The sequence below is a fragment of the Sus scrofa genome, chromosome 8 (genome assembly GCF_054392235.1).
Source record: "Sus scrofa isolate SSC_HxYL_T2T_F1_AM1 chromosome 8, Sscrofa_HxYL_maternal_Yorkshire_Landrace_v2.0, whole genome shotgun sequence".
In the NCBI taxonomy this organism is placed as follows: domain Eukaryota; kingdom Metazoa; phylum Chordata; class Mammalia; order Artiodactyla; family Suidae; genus Sus; species Sus scrofa.
This window is the reverse complement of record NC_139390.1, coordinates 48,277,559-48,295,071: the sequence shown is the minus strand read 5'-3', so window position 1 is coordinate 48,295,071 and position 17,513 is coordinate 48,277,559. Positions and strand designations below refer to the sequence as shown.

General features: G+C 43.3%; 2 protein-coding genes across 5 annotated transcripts in view; one reads left to right on the top strand and one right to left on the bottom strand.

The window, feature by feature from the left end:
- FNIP2 (folliculin interacting protein 2) overlaps positions 1 to 7,650 on the bottom strand; it is a 135,728-nt gene extending 128,078 nt beyond the window's left edge. For all 4 annotated transcript variants that reach the window (XR_002346652.2, XM_021101299.2, XM_021101300.2 and 1 more), the window contains exon 1: positions 7,386 to 7,650. Coding sequence is in view for 3 of the 4 variants with exons in the window: in XM_021101299.2 (XP_020956958.2) it covers positions 7,386 to 7,489 (104 nt within the window). In the remaining variant the exon portion in view is untranslated. The remainder of the gene's footprint in view (positions 1 to 7,385) is intronic.
- On the top strand, positions 7,488 to 8,299 carry LOC146400462 (uncharacterized). The gene is made up of 2 exons (XM_084972178.1): positions 7,488 to 7,809; positions 8,164 to 8,299. The coding sequence occupies exon 1, from the start codon at positions 7,488 to 7,490 to the stop codon at positions 7,806 to 7,808; it is 321 nt and encodes a 106-aa protein (XP_084828304.1). The 3' UTR covers position 7,809; positions 8,164 to 8,299.
- Positions 8,300 to 17,513: the final 9,214 nt, after the last annotated feature.

Here is a 17,513-nt window from a genome sequence, read left to right as displayed (position 1 = left end):
ACCGTTTTGTCAGAGTAGGCCACAAACAATAAATAAAATTGAACGATGACTGCTGGACAAGTAAATCTTAGCAATGCTGCATTTAGCATTACAGGGTCTCAAGTATACTTAAATCAGGGAAAACCAGATAAACCAGTTTAAAGTTAGTACGTTTCTTAGGTTAGGTTAAGCTGTCCAGTAAATTCATGTACGTGTTTCATCTCTACTGACATCTATTACACAATGTAACCCAAGTTATATTCAAATAAACAGATTATTAATTTCCCTAGAAAAATATTTCTGCCATAAACACACACTTTATTTAGGTTGTTGACACATGCTGTATGATTACATGAGTAACTTCCAACATGCAAGTTTACTGGAAACTAGACTGAGGTCCCCACCAGATATGTAGGTTCCCAGTCTGTCCCCATCAGCTGTGGGGAATGAATTCCTACTGCCTCTTGACCACCCTCACTTAACACCCTGCATGAACTGGTGGTCACTTTCAAGTAGACATGCATGAATAATCAGACACCAGTGATCATTTATTTAAAGCTGTATTATCTCAAATACAGAAATGCTCTTATTTATGATTAAAAAGTCTCAAGTGGGGTGATACCATCTTTATAAAGAGTTATGTATCTCTTTCTAACACTACACTGTGCACAAGTTCTAGAACACAATCTACAAATTAAGCAAGATTTAGGGACAAAGAGCTAGAAAAATATCATAAATATATACAAAAATGGACAACATACAGTTAGAGAGGAACATGACAGCCAGGGATCCAGACTCAGGCAAACGCTAAAATCCTATGTAGCAGAACAAGCACCCTGCCCTACAACACGTACCCACAATGTTAAAGTGTTCATGGCTGCATTAACTGCACTTAATATGCCATATTGTTTGGGCACCAAAATAAGAAAGTGCAATAAGAAATATGTATATGATGCAGGATAAGGCACATTGTCCTTTTCAGAAGTCCATTCTAAAGGCAGCTGTATGGGTTCTCGCTGAACACAAGCAGGATGGCAGCCCATCTCCCTCCATCCTCATAGAAGTGCCTGTGTGGCCCTGAGCAGTGAGTCACAGACATTCCATTTACGGATGGGGTGGAGTTGAAGGAAATCACTGTTACATGCCCAGTTAGCTGGAAAAGTCCATCCTGTTTTTTTCTCTTTTACATAATGATCCTTTTTTTTTTTTTTTTTTTTCCACAAAGCTGAGATAAAAAGAATGCTTGGTAAGTAGGAACTTACCAAATATTTCAGCACTCTTGCCCGCCAAGGGGAAGACTGACTGGCTTGTACAGCCAAGGACCTGCTCTCACGGTGCAGGCCTAACCATTCACACCAGCCGGGGACTTGGACCATCAGGAGACAACATGTGTTCCTTTTCGCCCACATCAAGCAAAACGGTGGCTGGGGAAATAAAGCACTGTATTGGTTCCCAAATCTGATTCACCCACCGGGAGTTCACACTGGCAGCCAAAGGATTTTGTGAGTACAGTGACAATCTTTGCAGCTTCCTTTGCCAAGGCAGCAGCGGCGGCCTTAAGCTGACCTCACAGGCAAAGCAGGCAAAATGACACCTCGACAGAAACCAACCACCCCTGTATATCTACACTCCATGCAGTAAAAGACCACCTGCCCGGCCCACCTCTCAAGACCACCTCCTAAGTCAAACAAATGCCTGTAACACAACCAGTTCACATTTCAGAACTTAAAATTGTAATGCGTGTCTTGGCTTTAAAAACATCCAATCCCAGCCCCTTATCTCATACAAGTTCCCCCAAATGTAAAAGGTTACATCACCATTTCCCAAACATATTTCAAATAAATCTTAATTAGATCTCTCTTGATCACCAACTGGAGAGCTGGGTACAGCTCTGAAACTTTGATGAGCCCTGGTGGAGACCAAGCTGGCTGGGGGCGGGGTGCATGTAAAAATTGTGTACATGTAAACTGCCTACAATTATCAAGCTCACCAATTAAACCAGCCTCCTAAGGATTACAATGAACTTAGGTGCTAAGTACATTAAAATTCACAGCATATTCCTTTTAATAACAGGAACTACCAGTTATTTTAACAAAGAGGTAAGAGCCTATAAAGAGTTCTTATTCAAATCAGGTTTCTCCACAAATGTTACACTTCCTCCCTCCCTCATCATGTAAAACACTCTGAAGACTAAACATTTAAAATAACTTAAATCACAAAAACAACACAAATTCCTTAAAAGCAAAATCCAAAATACCAGCAAAAAATAAAACACAGAAGAGTTTTCACCCACCACTTGACCACCACTGTGAATGTGGTGTTCAGTGCTGCTAACCCTCCTGCACACATACGTAATCAACCACACACTCCTATCTTAAATATTATTTATAAATTTATACTTTGCTTTTACTTTTTCTAGAGAATACCTTCCCATGTGTACGTATATATACACACACATACACGTGGTTGTATACATATGTGCATGAGTGTGTATGCATATAGATATAAAATGTAAAATAATGATTTGGCTGCTGTGGAGTATCAGCTACTGCACAACTGTCTCACTTTAACACATTTCCCCCTTCTGCTTAAATAACATTGTGTTGTTTTTTTGGGTTTTTTTTTCCGCCATGCCCAGGGCACACAGAAGTTCCGAGGCCAGGGATTGAGCCACAGCAGTGGCAATGAAGAATCCTTAACTGCTAGCCTACCAGGGAACTCCAGTAAGACTGTGTTCTTGACAAGAAAAACTTGCAAATAATTCTAAAAAATGCATCATACCCCTTAAACTATTCCTAAACACCCAAGCACCTCCACCCGGTCTGAGCAACTGCCTGCTGAGGTCCTTAACACTCCTCTGAAAATTCAGTCTGTTCCATCACTGACACTATCAAGGTAAAAAAATAAATAAATAAGTAAATAAAAACATGTCACTTCTGTTCTGCCTTTAGTCTCCCATCTACACATAGAGAAAATAGCCTCTGAAAAATAATTTTGGTAAAGCCTCAAAACAAATGATACTGAATGCCATGTACCAAATTTTATTATTTTCAAAGGATTTTCAAAAATATTACCTCATCAACAACCTTATTACACAGGATGAGCATGTCATGCTACAAATGATGAAAATGAGGCCCAGGGAAATGGAGACATTCTGGGTCCCATGACAACACACTGCTTGAGGCAAGACAAAATCAATGTTTCCTCAGCTTGTCCTCTGAGTGCTTTTAACAGAACCCACCACTGTAGAGAGACCAGCCCCAAACCTCTAATAACCCCCAGAGTGCATGCCTGGCTCAGGACAAGGAGAGATGATGTGGGGAGTATGGCCATGAATCCAGAACAGGCAGCAAAGAGATCTCCAGGAAGCCTTTTGAAAAGCAGTAGGAAGAAATCAAAACTGTCATTTACATATCACAAGTCTTATGTTATAGTCTTTAAGAACACAAATATAGTGGAGCTGATCTGTGTTTTTTCCAGAATATTCGGCCCCCTGCTGTAGGAATATCTCCCTAGAAATGCTTGCACCCTGGGAACTGGCAGTGGGGAGAGGAAGCCCTCCTGTCCCATGTGCAGTCGCACCAAGGAAGATCTCGATGCTGGACCAAGTATAAGGATTTACTTTTTATCAGTACCTGCATTATCTTCCTGTTAAGAGTTTCCAATGTGTTCTCTCTCTTGATTCATCTTGGTGTGTGACTGCTGTCCTTTAGGCTGTCCTGCCTCAAGTCAGTGCAGGGGGAGCAGGAAGCCACGAGCCCATGAGAGGAGCATCAGACACTATCCGATGATGATGATAAGGGGATTAAATTATACTAACCCTGGAACAGATTAGTTAAATTTGTCCTAACAGAACAATGTGGATTAGCACTAACTAGGCCATTTGGCCTCAGATATTCAGGACTGGAGGGGAGTGGCATTTACCCAGCTAGTACCAGCAGCTGAACCGCTTCCATCAGCTCCTTAGAGCCCAGGTGGTACACATGCTTACTCCCTTCATCTAACTGGTCCAAAACAAGATATCTGACAACACATGGTCTTTTTTACCTCCCTCTTGTATACATATTTGAAGTGGAAACTGGTCCACAAATTTACCAGAGACATTTTAAAAAACATCTTAAGGTGAAACTTTAAATTTGAACCACTCATAAGAAGTCAGTAGGCACATCTTGGCTTTTAAAAGTTCCTAAATGAGGTGTTCCCTTGTGGCAGCAGGTTAAGGATCCAGTGTTGTCACTGCAGCAGCTCAGGTCACTGCTACGGCATAGGTTGGATCCTTGGCCTGGGAACTTCCGCAGGCTGCAGGCCTGGCCAAAAAGAAAAATTCCTAAATGAACATGCTGACCTAAAATCCAAGGGAACCAAAACCCAATTCTACTTCTCATTTGAACCACTAGACAAATAACCTCATTTTGTTCTACTTATCCTGGGGGGGAAAAGGTTATTCAAATATATATTTATGCATCAATTAGTTAAAAAAGAAAGCATTGTAAAGACCAGCAAATAGAGAATTCTCTCAAATTTCAAGATTACAATGCAACTTTATTACTTTAATTAGAGCTTACATTTTACATATACTGGTCATAACTACTTCCCCCAAACATGTAAATTCAATCTCTTCAGATTTTTTTTTTTTTTTTTTTTTTTTCGCTTTTTAGGGCTGCACCTGTGGCATATGGAAGTTCCCAGGCTGGGATAGAATTGGAGCTACAGCTTCCAGCCTACACCACAGCCACAGCCACAGCAGATTCAAGCCACATCTTCGACCTACACCACAGCTCACAGCAACACCGGATCCCTGACCCACTGAGTAAGGCCAGGATCAAATCCACATCTTCCTGGATACTAGTCGAATTCATTTCTGCTGCACCACAATGGGAACTCCTCTTCTGATTCATTTTATGTTTTTCCTAGCAAGCTCTCTCCTCAAAACTAAGAAAAGGGTTGCTTGTAGAGATCCTGAAGATGAACATACTTAAGGTGGAATGCCAGAAAGCATGAAGATCTGAAAATGATCTGTGATGTAAGGTCCTTACACTGGACAGCAAAGTTCCTCTCTGGGCAACTACAGTGAGAACGGGAGGGACGAGGGAACAGTAGGACACTCGGAGAAGTAACGAGGTCATGCATAAGAGTGACCAGGGAAATGTCCAGGGCAAGACTGTAGAGAAGTGGGGAAGAGTTTAAAATAACTCGTGGAAGTCCATCACAAGAGAACAGAGAGCTAAAATCTTTAAAGCAAAAAAGATATAAATAAAAATTAGATCTTACTTTGACTTAGGTTCCCCCCAGAAAATATATGGCAATCTATGCTACAAAACTGCCCCCAAAGCCTACCAGGATCTTCCTGTCATTCTCAAGATCTACAAGTTACAGCCCGTATTTAAATGCACTGAAGAACAAATTCATGTCAAACATGTTAAGCATGTTAAGAAGTTAACATGTCAAGAAGTTAAGGGTCTTCCCTTAACTTCTACAAAGTGGGCTCCCAAGAGGAGCTCCTGCCCTGTCTGAGGTAGTTCCTTCCTCTCCCCCAAATAAACGTGCCATATCCTATTTGGCTAAATCTGGAAAAAATGAAGCACAAGGTCATTATTCTGTAGCAAGAAAGGGAAATTTTGCCCAGGAAAGGTGAAAAGCACCTGAGAGTTAAGTCAGGTGAGGAGAACAGGAAGAAAGGTTGGCTTGGGCACCCTGGGTCGATGTGATGGGTCATGGTTGATTGGTCCTCATCTTCTTTGCCTCACGTCTCTACTTCACATCTTTACTTCACGTCTTTACTTCAGGTCTTTACTTCACGTCTTTGTCCACACTGAGCCCTTAGCAGGGACCCTGCTGAGGGAGCCCAAAGATCTCCAATTCTCGTAAAGGCACTCATCACCAAAACTTGTTGAAAATCCCAATGAGGTCAACAAACACCCAAAAAAACAGTCCCTGGCACAATTTCCTGCTCTTCCCTAGACACCGATGGGAAGTCAGAACACTACAGAAAATGTTCCCACCAAGTTAGAATCCGTTTCCCTAATATGGCCAGGCCCTAAATATAGCCACAGTTTTTTTGTTCAAAATCCACTCCAGTTAGATTTGGGGATGGAGAACATGGTGGCGGGCATATGAGCAGAGGGCACAGGAAAATGTGGCAGGTAAAACTCACCATCTCCACCAACATTCAGAGGGCTTTAATGTCCTCCACAAGGGCTACCTAGGCAAAGGCACCTGCAACACATGACTTTTTCTCTCCAGGTTTTGCTCCCCCCCATGGAGTCTGGGTTGCTGGGAGGGAGGAGAAGAAATTCTACCATTGGGAGAGAGGACACAGCATCACCAGGACCCAAAGCAGTGAAAGGAATAAATTCCCCACTCAAATTATAAGGATTCCGTTAGCCTTAAAAAAAAAAAAAAATGAGAATTTCAGGTAGCGTCAAGTCCTCACTATTTACTTTTCAAACAACACCACACACCCACACACTCACCAGTAATACAAAATACTGGTAATGTCCACAACTGTGGTGAGAGGCTGTGTGTGCTTTAAATGAGCGGAATTTAAAATAAGCAAAACCTAGAACCTAAAACTTAATGCAAAATGTTTTCAAAGTTTCCTTTGAAACTTTCAAGTCTTCTTACACTTATACTCCTCTAATAATCCACCGTTTTTGCAAGCCATTTTAGCCAAAAATGACCCCAGCCTCAGAGTTGGAAGTAGATGCTCAATAAAACATCTGCTAGAAAAATAAGAATTGTTAATGGTAAGTAACTGAACTTCTCAATATAAGCGTGCTGAGAGGCTATATAGGGGATTCCAAGGCCTCTTTTAAAACGTAGCTTTGAAAGCGGGACAACCTAGAGATTTCAAAGACTGGATTCTGCGGTCAAAGCGCTGGGGTCAAAGGAGGTTCGGCTGCGGAGGCCCGGCCGGCTGCTTGGGTTCCGTGACTCTCTCTCTCTTCGCTCAGCTGTAAAATGGGCGTTATCATCGCACCCATCTCACTAGGCTGTCGGAGACAGGAGAGAAATCAGCACGAAGCGCGTTCAAGGCCAGGCATCCCTCCTCCGAAGCATGAGTCGAGGCATGAGTACAGGCACAGGCGTCGGCTTCGCTCGGCTGGAATCTCAGCCATTTCGCCACCACACCTCAGCCCCCTGCGCGCACCACGCGGCCCCAAGCCCCCACCCCCACCCCAGCGACGTGGAAACCACACACTCCCAACCAGCCGGCCGGGAACTTGTCATTCGGCGAGGCAGGGGGACAGCTGAACACCAAGTTCAGGGCATGGGCGCGCACACAATGGGCTGGAGCTGCCGCCCGAGGCCCCGCAACCCCGGCTCCCGGCCGCGCGAGCACACGGGCCCCCGAGGGACCACGGGAGCGGAGGGGCGGCCCCTCCCCCCTGCTCCCCGCCCCTCACCTGAAGGCAGGTCCCTCTCGAGGCGCACGGCCAGGGGCCGCCGCTGCCGCGGAGCTGCCTCCGCCCTTCTTGTTGAAGAGCCTCTGGAGCAGGGTCGGGGCCATGACGCCGCGGCTGCGGCTCCCGCGGCGCGCGGCCGGCTCAGCGCGCGGCCGGGGGCGGCGGCGGGGCCATCGCGGCGGCGGGAGTCTGCTCGGCGCCGGGGCCGCCGGCCGGTCATATGACGATGCTGGCCCGCCGCCGCCGCCGCGCGCTGACAGTTCTCTCCCGCGGGAGGAGCCGCAGCCCGCGCGGGAGGAGCGCGGGAGGAGAGCGGCAGCCATTGGCCCCGGGCCCCCGCCCCGGCCCCAGGAGGGGGCGGGGACCGCAGGGGCGGGGGCGCGGCGCTTAAAGGGGCCAGAGGTGGCCGCCCGGCTCTTGTGAGGTGAGGGCCGGAGCCGCTGGGGATGGGGCAGGGGGCGGGGTCAAGGTGGGCGGGGGGGGGGGGTTGTGAGGAGAGGAACCCAGGGCCCTCCCGGGGGGCTGAGGTGGGGACCCGGGGGGCCTGGCTGCGGGGCTCGCGGGGGAAGAGGCCGGGTGGGCGGGGGCCCGGGGACCTCCTGGAGGCAAGGATGGGGGCGGGGCGGAAATCCTCGCGGGGGCGGTCCTGGGGCGCGGCTCAGCGGGCGTCTGGGGTCCCCGACGCTGCTCTGATCTTCTGCAGCGGCGGGAGAGCCACACGGCGAATCTTTGTTCTTTGAAGACAAAGCCCCTGAACTTGGGTCTTTGCCTTGTGCAGGTGCACAGGCAGGTACATGCGAAGCGTGTGCTGGGGAAGACGGATTAATTCACAAGGGATTAATTCTCTGCGGCCCGGGACTGATTGGAATCTCGCAACACCCAAAGTATTGGCACTTCTACCGTATCCAGGTTGGATTTTTCCGACTTTGATTTGGCGTTTTTTTTACATTTACTTTAAATACTTGGTCGAACGATTTGCTCTATTTCGCATCTTGGGCCACCATACCATAGTTACGTAAAAAGTTGCAACATGAAATTAAAAAGCATGTGGATCGCACTACATAGATTTAGAAACTTAAGCTATTTTATCCTCATGCATATTTAACAGTCAAAGCACATCCTAATCTCATGTCAACGGCAGACATTGTCTGGTGTGGGAAGGAGGGCTTGCAGTACCTAAGTCCAAGTTCCCGCCAGTCCCACCTAGTCTCTGCGAGCACTTCAGCCTGTGGTGTGAAGGACCATAGCAAACGCAAAGCAGCTTAATCTTGGCCTTGTAACACTAACTCTCCAGTTTTTCCATGATGTTAAGTTTCCGACCCTACATCGCAGCGTCCTGCATGAGCAGTGGACAGCGGTTCACTGAATTCTCTTAGACGTGTTCAAAGGACGTATTCGTGGAGACAGATGTATTTCCGTCAATAGAAGTAATCGAAAATATTTTTTCTGGGCCCATTTTCATTTGCATTGTTAATTTTTTATTATGTAGGTTTCTGGCCTTGGTGGGAAACTAGCTGTTAGTGAAAGGCCAAACGTTTACAAAGATAAGGGGAAGGTGGTAGAAACTGAAACTCAGTAATTTTTTTCCTTCAGATTTTTATTATTAAAATTCTAGATGAAGTGTTCATTCTGGTCCATCCTTCTGCACTGTGGAGTGTACACAGAACCCTGATTTACACCTTAGCTGTTTCTGTTTGTGGAAAGCAGGTATCTCACAGAACTGTCAGTATTGATCAGAATCCTATATTTCAGTTATTGGTCTCATCTATTGTGCCTTTATTAAGATAAGATCCCGGGTCACATTACAGCCAGCAGTACACCACCCTCCCTTACCCCGTCCTTGGTCAGAAAATGTATTTATTCTTCACACTAAAGTCTGCATACCTGTGGTGTGCCTAGCAGCTTTTGCAAGTTTCTACTGAAAAGGAATTTGGCATGATATCCTTTGCTCCTCACCTCCAAGGGCCGTTTCTGTCCCATTCCAGTCCAGGTGTGCTGGATCATCCAAAAGAAGCAATGAAAAAAAAAAAATCTTGCCCCAGCCACCATCCTCAATTTTGGACCTGCCTGGGAACTCTAAAGAAAAACTGTGCCTTTAAAATGAAGACAACATGGAGTTCCCGTGGTGGCTCAGTGGTTAACGAATCCGACTAGGAACCTTGAGGTTTCGGGTTCGATCCCTGTTCTTGCTTAGTGGGCTAAGGATCTGGCATTGCCGTGAGCTGTCGTGCAGGTCGCAGACGAGGCTCAGATCTGGCGTTGCTGTGGCTCTGGCATAGGCCAGCAGCTATAGCTCGGATTAGACCCCTAGCCTGGGAACCTCCATATGCTGCAGGAACGGCCCTAGAAAAGGCAAAAAATCAAAAAAACAAACAAACAAAAAAACAATGACAACAAGAAAAACTAAGACAACACTTCAGTTTGGGGAGAGAAAAAAGGAGCCAAGATAGTGCCCCCATCTCTCGCTTTCCTCACTTTGCTTCCACTCAGTACCACATTCTTCCTTATCCTGGTTCCATCCACACCTTTTTTGCTTTGGATTTTTTTTTTTTCATTCTTTAAAGTTTTATTGAAGTAGAGTTGATTTACAATGTTATGATCATTTCTGCTGTACCACAAAGTGAATTAATTTTACATATACACATATCCATTCTTTTTCAGTTTCTTTTCTCATCTAGATCATCACAGAATACTGAGTAGAATTCCCTGTGCTACCAACAGGTCCCTGTTGATCATAACAAATCCTAACTAACCAAGTTTTGGGAGGTAGCTCCAGAAACCGCCTGCACCCTAGTTTCATTATTTTTTTATTTATCATTTCTTTTTGGCCAGACCTGCAGCATGCAGAAGTTCCCAGGTCAGGGATCAAACTCATGCCACAGTAGTGACCTGAGCCACAACAGAGATGATGCCAGATCCTTAACCTGCTGAGCCACCAGGGAACTCCCATTATTTCTCCCCTTGGCCATCCCACACCTCTTCAGAAACCCCATCTACCACCCTCCCTCTGCTGGTAACTGCCTATTTCCTGAGGCTTGACATCACCCCAGTCTCCAGCCCTGATCCATCCACACATCTCATCTACCTCATCCCACTCACTCCCTCTTGGAAAATATATCCATTAACTGCTCCTGGAGGCAGCCATCAAGAGGAGGAGGAAATAAAACAATATCCTTACCATTTGGAGAGGCAGAATAAGACTAAGATGGGGAAGAGGGAATTGTAGAAAGGCTGACTTCCTAGTCCTCTTCCACTCTGAGTCCCAGTGAGAGTTCTCTCCCAGGAGTATGTATCCTGTAAATTGCTGTAGGAGTTTTCCTTCCGCAATTAGACTGTTGGGGACCCTGTAGCCTACATGATACCGGTTCCTAACTTCTTCCTAACAGAACAGGTCTTGTTTTTTCTTCCTTTGGATGTTGTCTGTCTTCATGTAGGGCTATATCTGTTTTGCTGCCATCCTGAGCATGAAACTCAGTACTGGAGCTGGCAGAACAGAGATGTGGAAGTGGGCTGTGTCCCTTGAGAGCATTATTGAGCCACTATCCCTTTCCCACAAGCTGACCTTCCCCATACGATAATATTTCTATTATTTGAAGCCCAAAGCAGTGTGTAAGAGAAGGTCCTATTTTCTGTCCTCAGTTACTTGTTATTTGAGACAAATGAACCCTACCCATTTAACCCTCAGTGTACCAGAGAAAACAGTCATCACCAATGGACCTATTCTGTTTTTTCGTATTTTTATGTCATTTTGCAAATCATTTACAAGAAGAAAGAATAAAGGAATAGTGTGAAAATAATTTTACAAACAAATTTTACTAAGAATTTAAATATGGCAAACTCAGTTTTTTATTGTTTTCCTACCTTTGAAGGAATATTACCCTAATGGGCCATGTCCTTTGAGTACAACTATTGATGAGTCAACATATGTGAACCTAGAACAAAATCACCTTGTAAATAGTGACACCAGATTTCAAATAAATCTCTAAACACATGCATTCTCAGTTATTATTTCTTCTGCTTCTTCTTGGACTTGAATCAGCAAAAAGCAACACTTTTGAAAACTGATGATTTATAATTTTGTCAAGAAAAGATGGCTATCTTCTCAGCTGCAAAACATTTTCATTTTTGGATTTATAAACACCAGTTATAATTAGCAATTCATACACCTTGTCACCTTAAATTTACACAATGTTATATGCCAGTTATATCTCAATAGCTGGGAGTGCAAAGAATTCAAAATTCAATGAATTCTTCCATCTCTACCTCATGCATATCTTTCTAGTCGCCTTTGATGAATATTGTTTTAATTTAATTTAATTTTTGCTTTTTAGGGCCGCATCTGAAGCACATGAAAGTTCCTAGGCTAGGAGTTGAATCAGAGTTACAGCTGCCGGCCTACGCCACAGCCACAGCAACACAATATCTGAGCATCATCTGCAACCTACACCACAGCTTCTGACAACACTGGATCCTTAACTCGCTGAGCAAGGCCAGAGATCAAATCCACATCCTCAAGGATCCTAGTCGTGTTTGTTACCAAATGAGCCACAATGGGAACTCCCTATACATTGCTTTTAGCATTTGTTGACTTACAACTATATCAAGTATATTTGAGGGAAAATGTCATAAAAGATGATAGAATATATCACATATCTTTTTAGGATAGCTCAGGTTTCTTGTTACAATATATTGAACAATGAAGTCATTCCTGTTGAATGACTAACTGGGTAAGAATGCTATGTTTTGTTTTTACCTTTAAATATATATTGTCAAATCATTAATTCTTGAGTTTGAGAAAATTACCTAGGATGTCATCATCTAAGGACTCAGTGTCTGCAGTTTCCCTGACAAATTTTACCATCATCATTAAAGTCTAGAGTGCTTCTGTCTTTCTGCATTTTTTTTTTCTTTCTTGGCTTTTTAAGGACAAACGTGTGGCATATAGAAGTTCCCAGGCTAGGGGTCCCATTGGAGCTGCATCTGTGACCTACACCACACCTCATGGCAGCATCAGATCCTGAACCCACTGAGCGAGGCCAGGGGTTGAACCTGAGTCTTCATGGATACTAGTCGGGTTTGTTACTGCTGAGCCACAATAGGAACTCATTGTTTTCCTGCCTTTTTTTTTTTTTTTTTTTTCTTCTGTCTTTTTATTGCCATACCCATGGCACATGCAAGTTTCCAGGCTGGGGGTCAAAGTGGAGCTATAGCTGCTAGTCTCTGCAACCTACACCACAGTTCATGGCAACACTGGATTCTTAATCCACTGAGCAAAGCCAGGGATCAAACCTTCGTCTTCATGGATAACAGTCAGATTCGTTTCCACTGAGCCATGATGGGAACGCTCTGTCTTCGGCATTTATCTTCTGATTTTTCTAATAATCTTGAAGTGTCTTCCTCTATCAATTTTCTTTTTTATTTGCTGTTATAGGAAGAAAATAAAATTTCTGAATTCTGGATTCTCATCAGTGATTAATAAAAGCTTTAATTTAAAAACTACAAAGATACTGTCTCTAGTTTTTGTTGTTTTTTTTTTCTCTCTCTCTCTATAGTTTCTTAAAAGACAATGCAGTATTTTGGGCACTACAAGATAATAGAAGGGACTTCCTGTCATGGTTCAGTGGTTAAGGAACACAACTAGTAACCACAAAGTTGCAGGTTTGAGCCATGGCCTTGCTCAGTGGGTTAAAGGATCCAGCAATGCCATGTTCTGTGGTGTATGTGACAGACATGGCTCGGATGCAGAGTTGCTGTGGCTATGGCGTAGGCTGGCAGCTACAGCTCCAAATGGACCCCTAGCCTGGGAACCTCCATAGCCACGGGCATGGCACTAAAAAGACAAAAAAACAAAAAACCCCACAAGATAACAGAAGGATGATGTAATAATGGTGATGTATTCTACCATTGAATCAACCATCTAGGTGGTTCCAGATTCTGTTTTCTTATTTCCTTTGATTTTCCTAGTGTAGTTGGAAATAATTATTGAGTAATGTTAAAAAATCCCTAGGATGGTACTCTAGTAAAATGTTGAAAGCTAGAGGAAATTGGAGTTCCCATGAGGCTCAGTGGGTTAATTATCTGGCATTGTCACTGCAGTGCCTTGGGTCACTGCTGTGGCATAGGTTCCATCCCTGGCCAAGGAACTTTCTCATGCCACACATGCAGCCAAAAATAAAGAAAGCTAGAGAAAATTAAGATAACTAACATTTCATAAGTTGTGAAATGGTCTAACTGATCCATATGGTAATTACAAGACAGAATGAGTTTTACTACCTTTTAAAAATAGGTACATCCACTTTTCGTTCTTTGGAAAGAGTAAGAGTCTAAGAAAGGATGAAAGTCATGAAATATCTCTCCTGATAAATAGTTAGAACCTCTAAGAATAGAAACCCAAAAATCTAAACTTGGATGCAATGGACTCTGATTTTGCAAGAGTTAACCCACTGATTGATTCCCTGGATTTGCAGTAGAATACTTGAGAATCTCACCATGGCCTCTATGACCTCCATGGTGTTGAAATCAAGGGACATTTCCCTGACTTGCAGTCAACACTGACCACCTCTTCCTTGTTGAAGCCCTCATTCATTAGTACTGTAGAACTCTTCCAGTTTTAAACAACCTTACTAGCTTCTCCTTCAGTCTGCTTTGGAAGTTGTTCCTTCTCTATCCTTTACAATATGAAGTTCCACAGGATTTCTCTTCTCATCCATACCCTTCCTCTCCCAGATAAACCTTTCCATTTCTATAACTTTAAATGCCATCTATACGCTGATGACACCTAGCCACTAACATCTGATTGTAATCTCTTCTAAATTTTTTTAACCAGCAGCCTACTTGGTGTGTCCAATTGGGTATTTTAAAGGCATCCCATGCCAAACTCTTTTTTTACATTTATTTTATTGTCTAGTTGTTTATAAATTTATTTTACTTTATATTGGATAGTTAAGTGTAGTTGAATTACAATGTTGGGAGTTCCCCTTGTGGCTCAGCAGTAACAAACTTAACTAGTATCCATGAGGACACAGGTTCAATCCCTGACTCTGCTCAGTGGGTTAAAGATCGGGGGTTGCTGTGAGCTGCAGTGTAGGTCACAGACACAACTCAGATATGGGATTGCTGTGGCTCTGTGGTGTAGGCCGGCAGCTGCAGCTCTGACTTGACCCCTAGCCTAGTAACTTCCATATGCCCCAGGTGTGGCTCTGAAAAAAAGAAAAAAAAAATACAATGTTGTATTAATTTCTGCTGTGTAGCAAAGTGAATGTTATACAATATATGTATATATACATTCTTTTTCATATTCTTTTCCGTTATGGTTCATCACAGGATATTGAAAATAATTCCCTGTGCTGTGCAGTAGGACTTTATTGCTTATCCACTTATATATAATAGTTTGTGCTTGCTAATCCCAACCTCCCAATCCATCCGTCATCCACCCTCCTTCCCCTTGGCAACCACAAGTCTGCTCTCTAGATCATCTGCACACCAAACTCCTAATCTTTGCTTGCTCCAAATCCCAATGCTCTTGCCATAGTCCCCTTCTCAGGACAAAAAGCCTCCCTCTACACATTTGTTTAAAACAGAGACCCAGGAAACATTCTTGACCCTTTTCTTCCTCTCATCATGCAAGATACTTTTCATAGCCATTCATCTCCCCAGCCCCTGCTGCCGCTACCCTCATCCCAGCAAGCAGTATCTCCTGCCTGGATTTCTGACACAGGTGTGATTGGTTTCTTTGTTGCGCCATCACCAGTCTAGTCTACTTGCCTCCATAAGGATGCTTTAAATGTGTAAGCTGTTGGAGTTCCTGCTGTGGTGCAATGGGATCAGCTGCCTCTTGGGAGTGCAGGGACACAGGTTTGATCCCCAGCATAGTGCAGGGGGTTGAGGATCTGATGTTGCCGCAGGTTACAGCTTAGGTTGCACAGATCTGATCTGTGGTCCAGGAACTCCATATGCCTGTGGGGAAGCCTAAATAAATAAATAAAGTATAAAAATAAAAATGTAAGTTTTTTCATGTCACTTCCTTGAGCAAAACTTTAGTGGCTCCCCGCTGCACTTAAAATCCAAACTTCTTAGCGGGGGCTCACTGGTGTGCTCTCACTTTTTCTCCCAGTGCTCCCCTTCCAGTAACACCCCCACCCCATCCCACAGCTCTGTGTCTGATTAACTCCTATTCATCCTTCAGTTTTCAGCTGAATGTCACCTACTCATGCATTGACTGCCTGACTCTTCCCATCTCCATGCTTAACTGAGGAACCCACCTCCTTCCAGTGTTTCTATTACAACACCCTTTTCTAGTCTTTTAAAGCACTTATCATAATTTATACTTAACCAATAAATTAAATATATAACACCTTTATCTCCTATTAGACATATACATTCCTTTAGGTCAGGGCCTGCATCTGTCTTGTCAACTGATATGCCTGGTGTGTGGTATATTCTTAAATGCATATTTGTTAAGTGAATGAATGGATGGATCAGAGAACAAATGAAGTCCACAAGTACTTTGTAAACTCTAGACTCTCACAAAATAATTCTATATGGTAATCGCTAGCTAAGGAAGGCTTCCCGAACTTTTCCCACTTACTTATTTTGGGAGGAAGAAGAGGTCACTGCCAGACAGTTATTAGGAAACTCATCATACATAGGGCTCAGACTTTTGTTCCCAATTTTCTGGTTTAACCTTAAAGCTTCTTTGCTGAAGCCTTTCCTAATTGGTTCTGCACAGAATCCTGGTGTGGATTTTGTCTTTCTGAATCACCTAACATCTAATACTACTGGATAAAGGATATATTATTAATTAGTATATGGCAGAGATGCTGGAACACTGGGAAAAAATGAACAATAGTTTGCTGGAAAACCAAACAAACGATAAGATGGGGCAATTATTAACTCAGGAGAAAAGGAAGCTTGTGCAGGAAAATAAAAAGTGTGGTTGCAATGCATTACTTGGCTCAGTGACCAATATTTATATAGTCTCACTAATGTAACATTGACTATTGACTTAAAAAAATTACACGTAACCATATTGGGGAAGGGAAGGAGAAAAGCAGAGTTGGGGTAAGGAAATCAGATTCTAATGTTTCTTCACAATGGCAGGAAATCAAGAGACAAAAACTGAAATGGGCCAATCAAGAAGTGGTGACATAAGCATATATTTTTTAAAGATCAGTGAAACTGGCTAGAAAAGTTGAGGGTGGTAACATGTAGGGCTGGGACTGGATGTGGGGAAGGGTGGAGTAGGAGACTGACGGATTTTATTATAAGCCTTTAGTACTATTTGACTTTTAAAATGATACACATGACTGTACGTGTGTGTGTTTCCTTTGATTTAAAAAATAAAGTATTTTTAATAGTATCACTTGTGGGCATTGTTAAAAAGTCCTATTTCTGGGCTTGGCCCTGTGAGATTACAGTCTAGTAAGAGTGAGACTCAGGAAATGAACTTTAAATAGAACCTCAAGAAATTTGGAAGCAGAGGGTTCAGGACAAAACTTTGAGAAACCTCATTCAGGACCCCCAAAATACACAATGTTTTGAAAGAATGTGCAGGTTTTTGGGAGAGAGTACATATTTTTCATGGCCTTTGATGCCCCTTAACCCAAAAACGTTTAAACATTGCTCTTCTATATCTGCCTCCCTTCCAAGAGTAATTGAGTTTCCATTCATTATTTAAGGTTAAAAGCAGAGCTAATTATTGCTGTAGTGAGTTAAACACTTTAAACAACTCATTAATCATCTAGACTGAAATGTCTGGCTGAGTTTTAGTCATTGCTTAGTACATTACCAAGCAGAACACCAGTGCATTACTCCTGCAGGACACTGAATGTAAATCTGGTGGCTTGAAAAGGTTAATGAGGGCCCAGTCCCCACCAAGTGATATTGACCAAGCCTTTAGTTAAATTTTATTTAATTGAAAAAACATCCATATGTTTTCATTCAATTGTATCTTTATGTAATAATGCCACATAAATAGTGCTGGAGTCCAACTAGAAAATTTAATACAGTGTTGTTGGTTTTTTCTGTCTTTTTAGGGCTGCACGCAAGACATATGGAAGTTCCCCGGGTAGGGGTCAAATCGGAGCTGCAGCTCCTGGCTTATGCCACAGCCGTAGCAATTCGGGATCT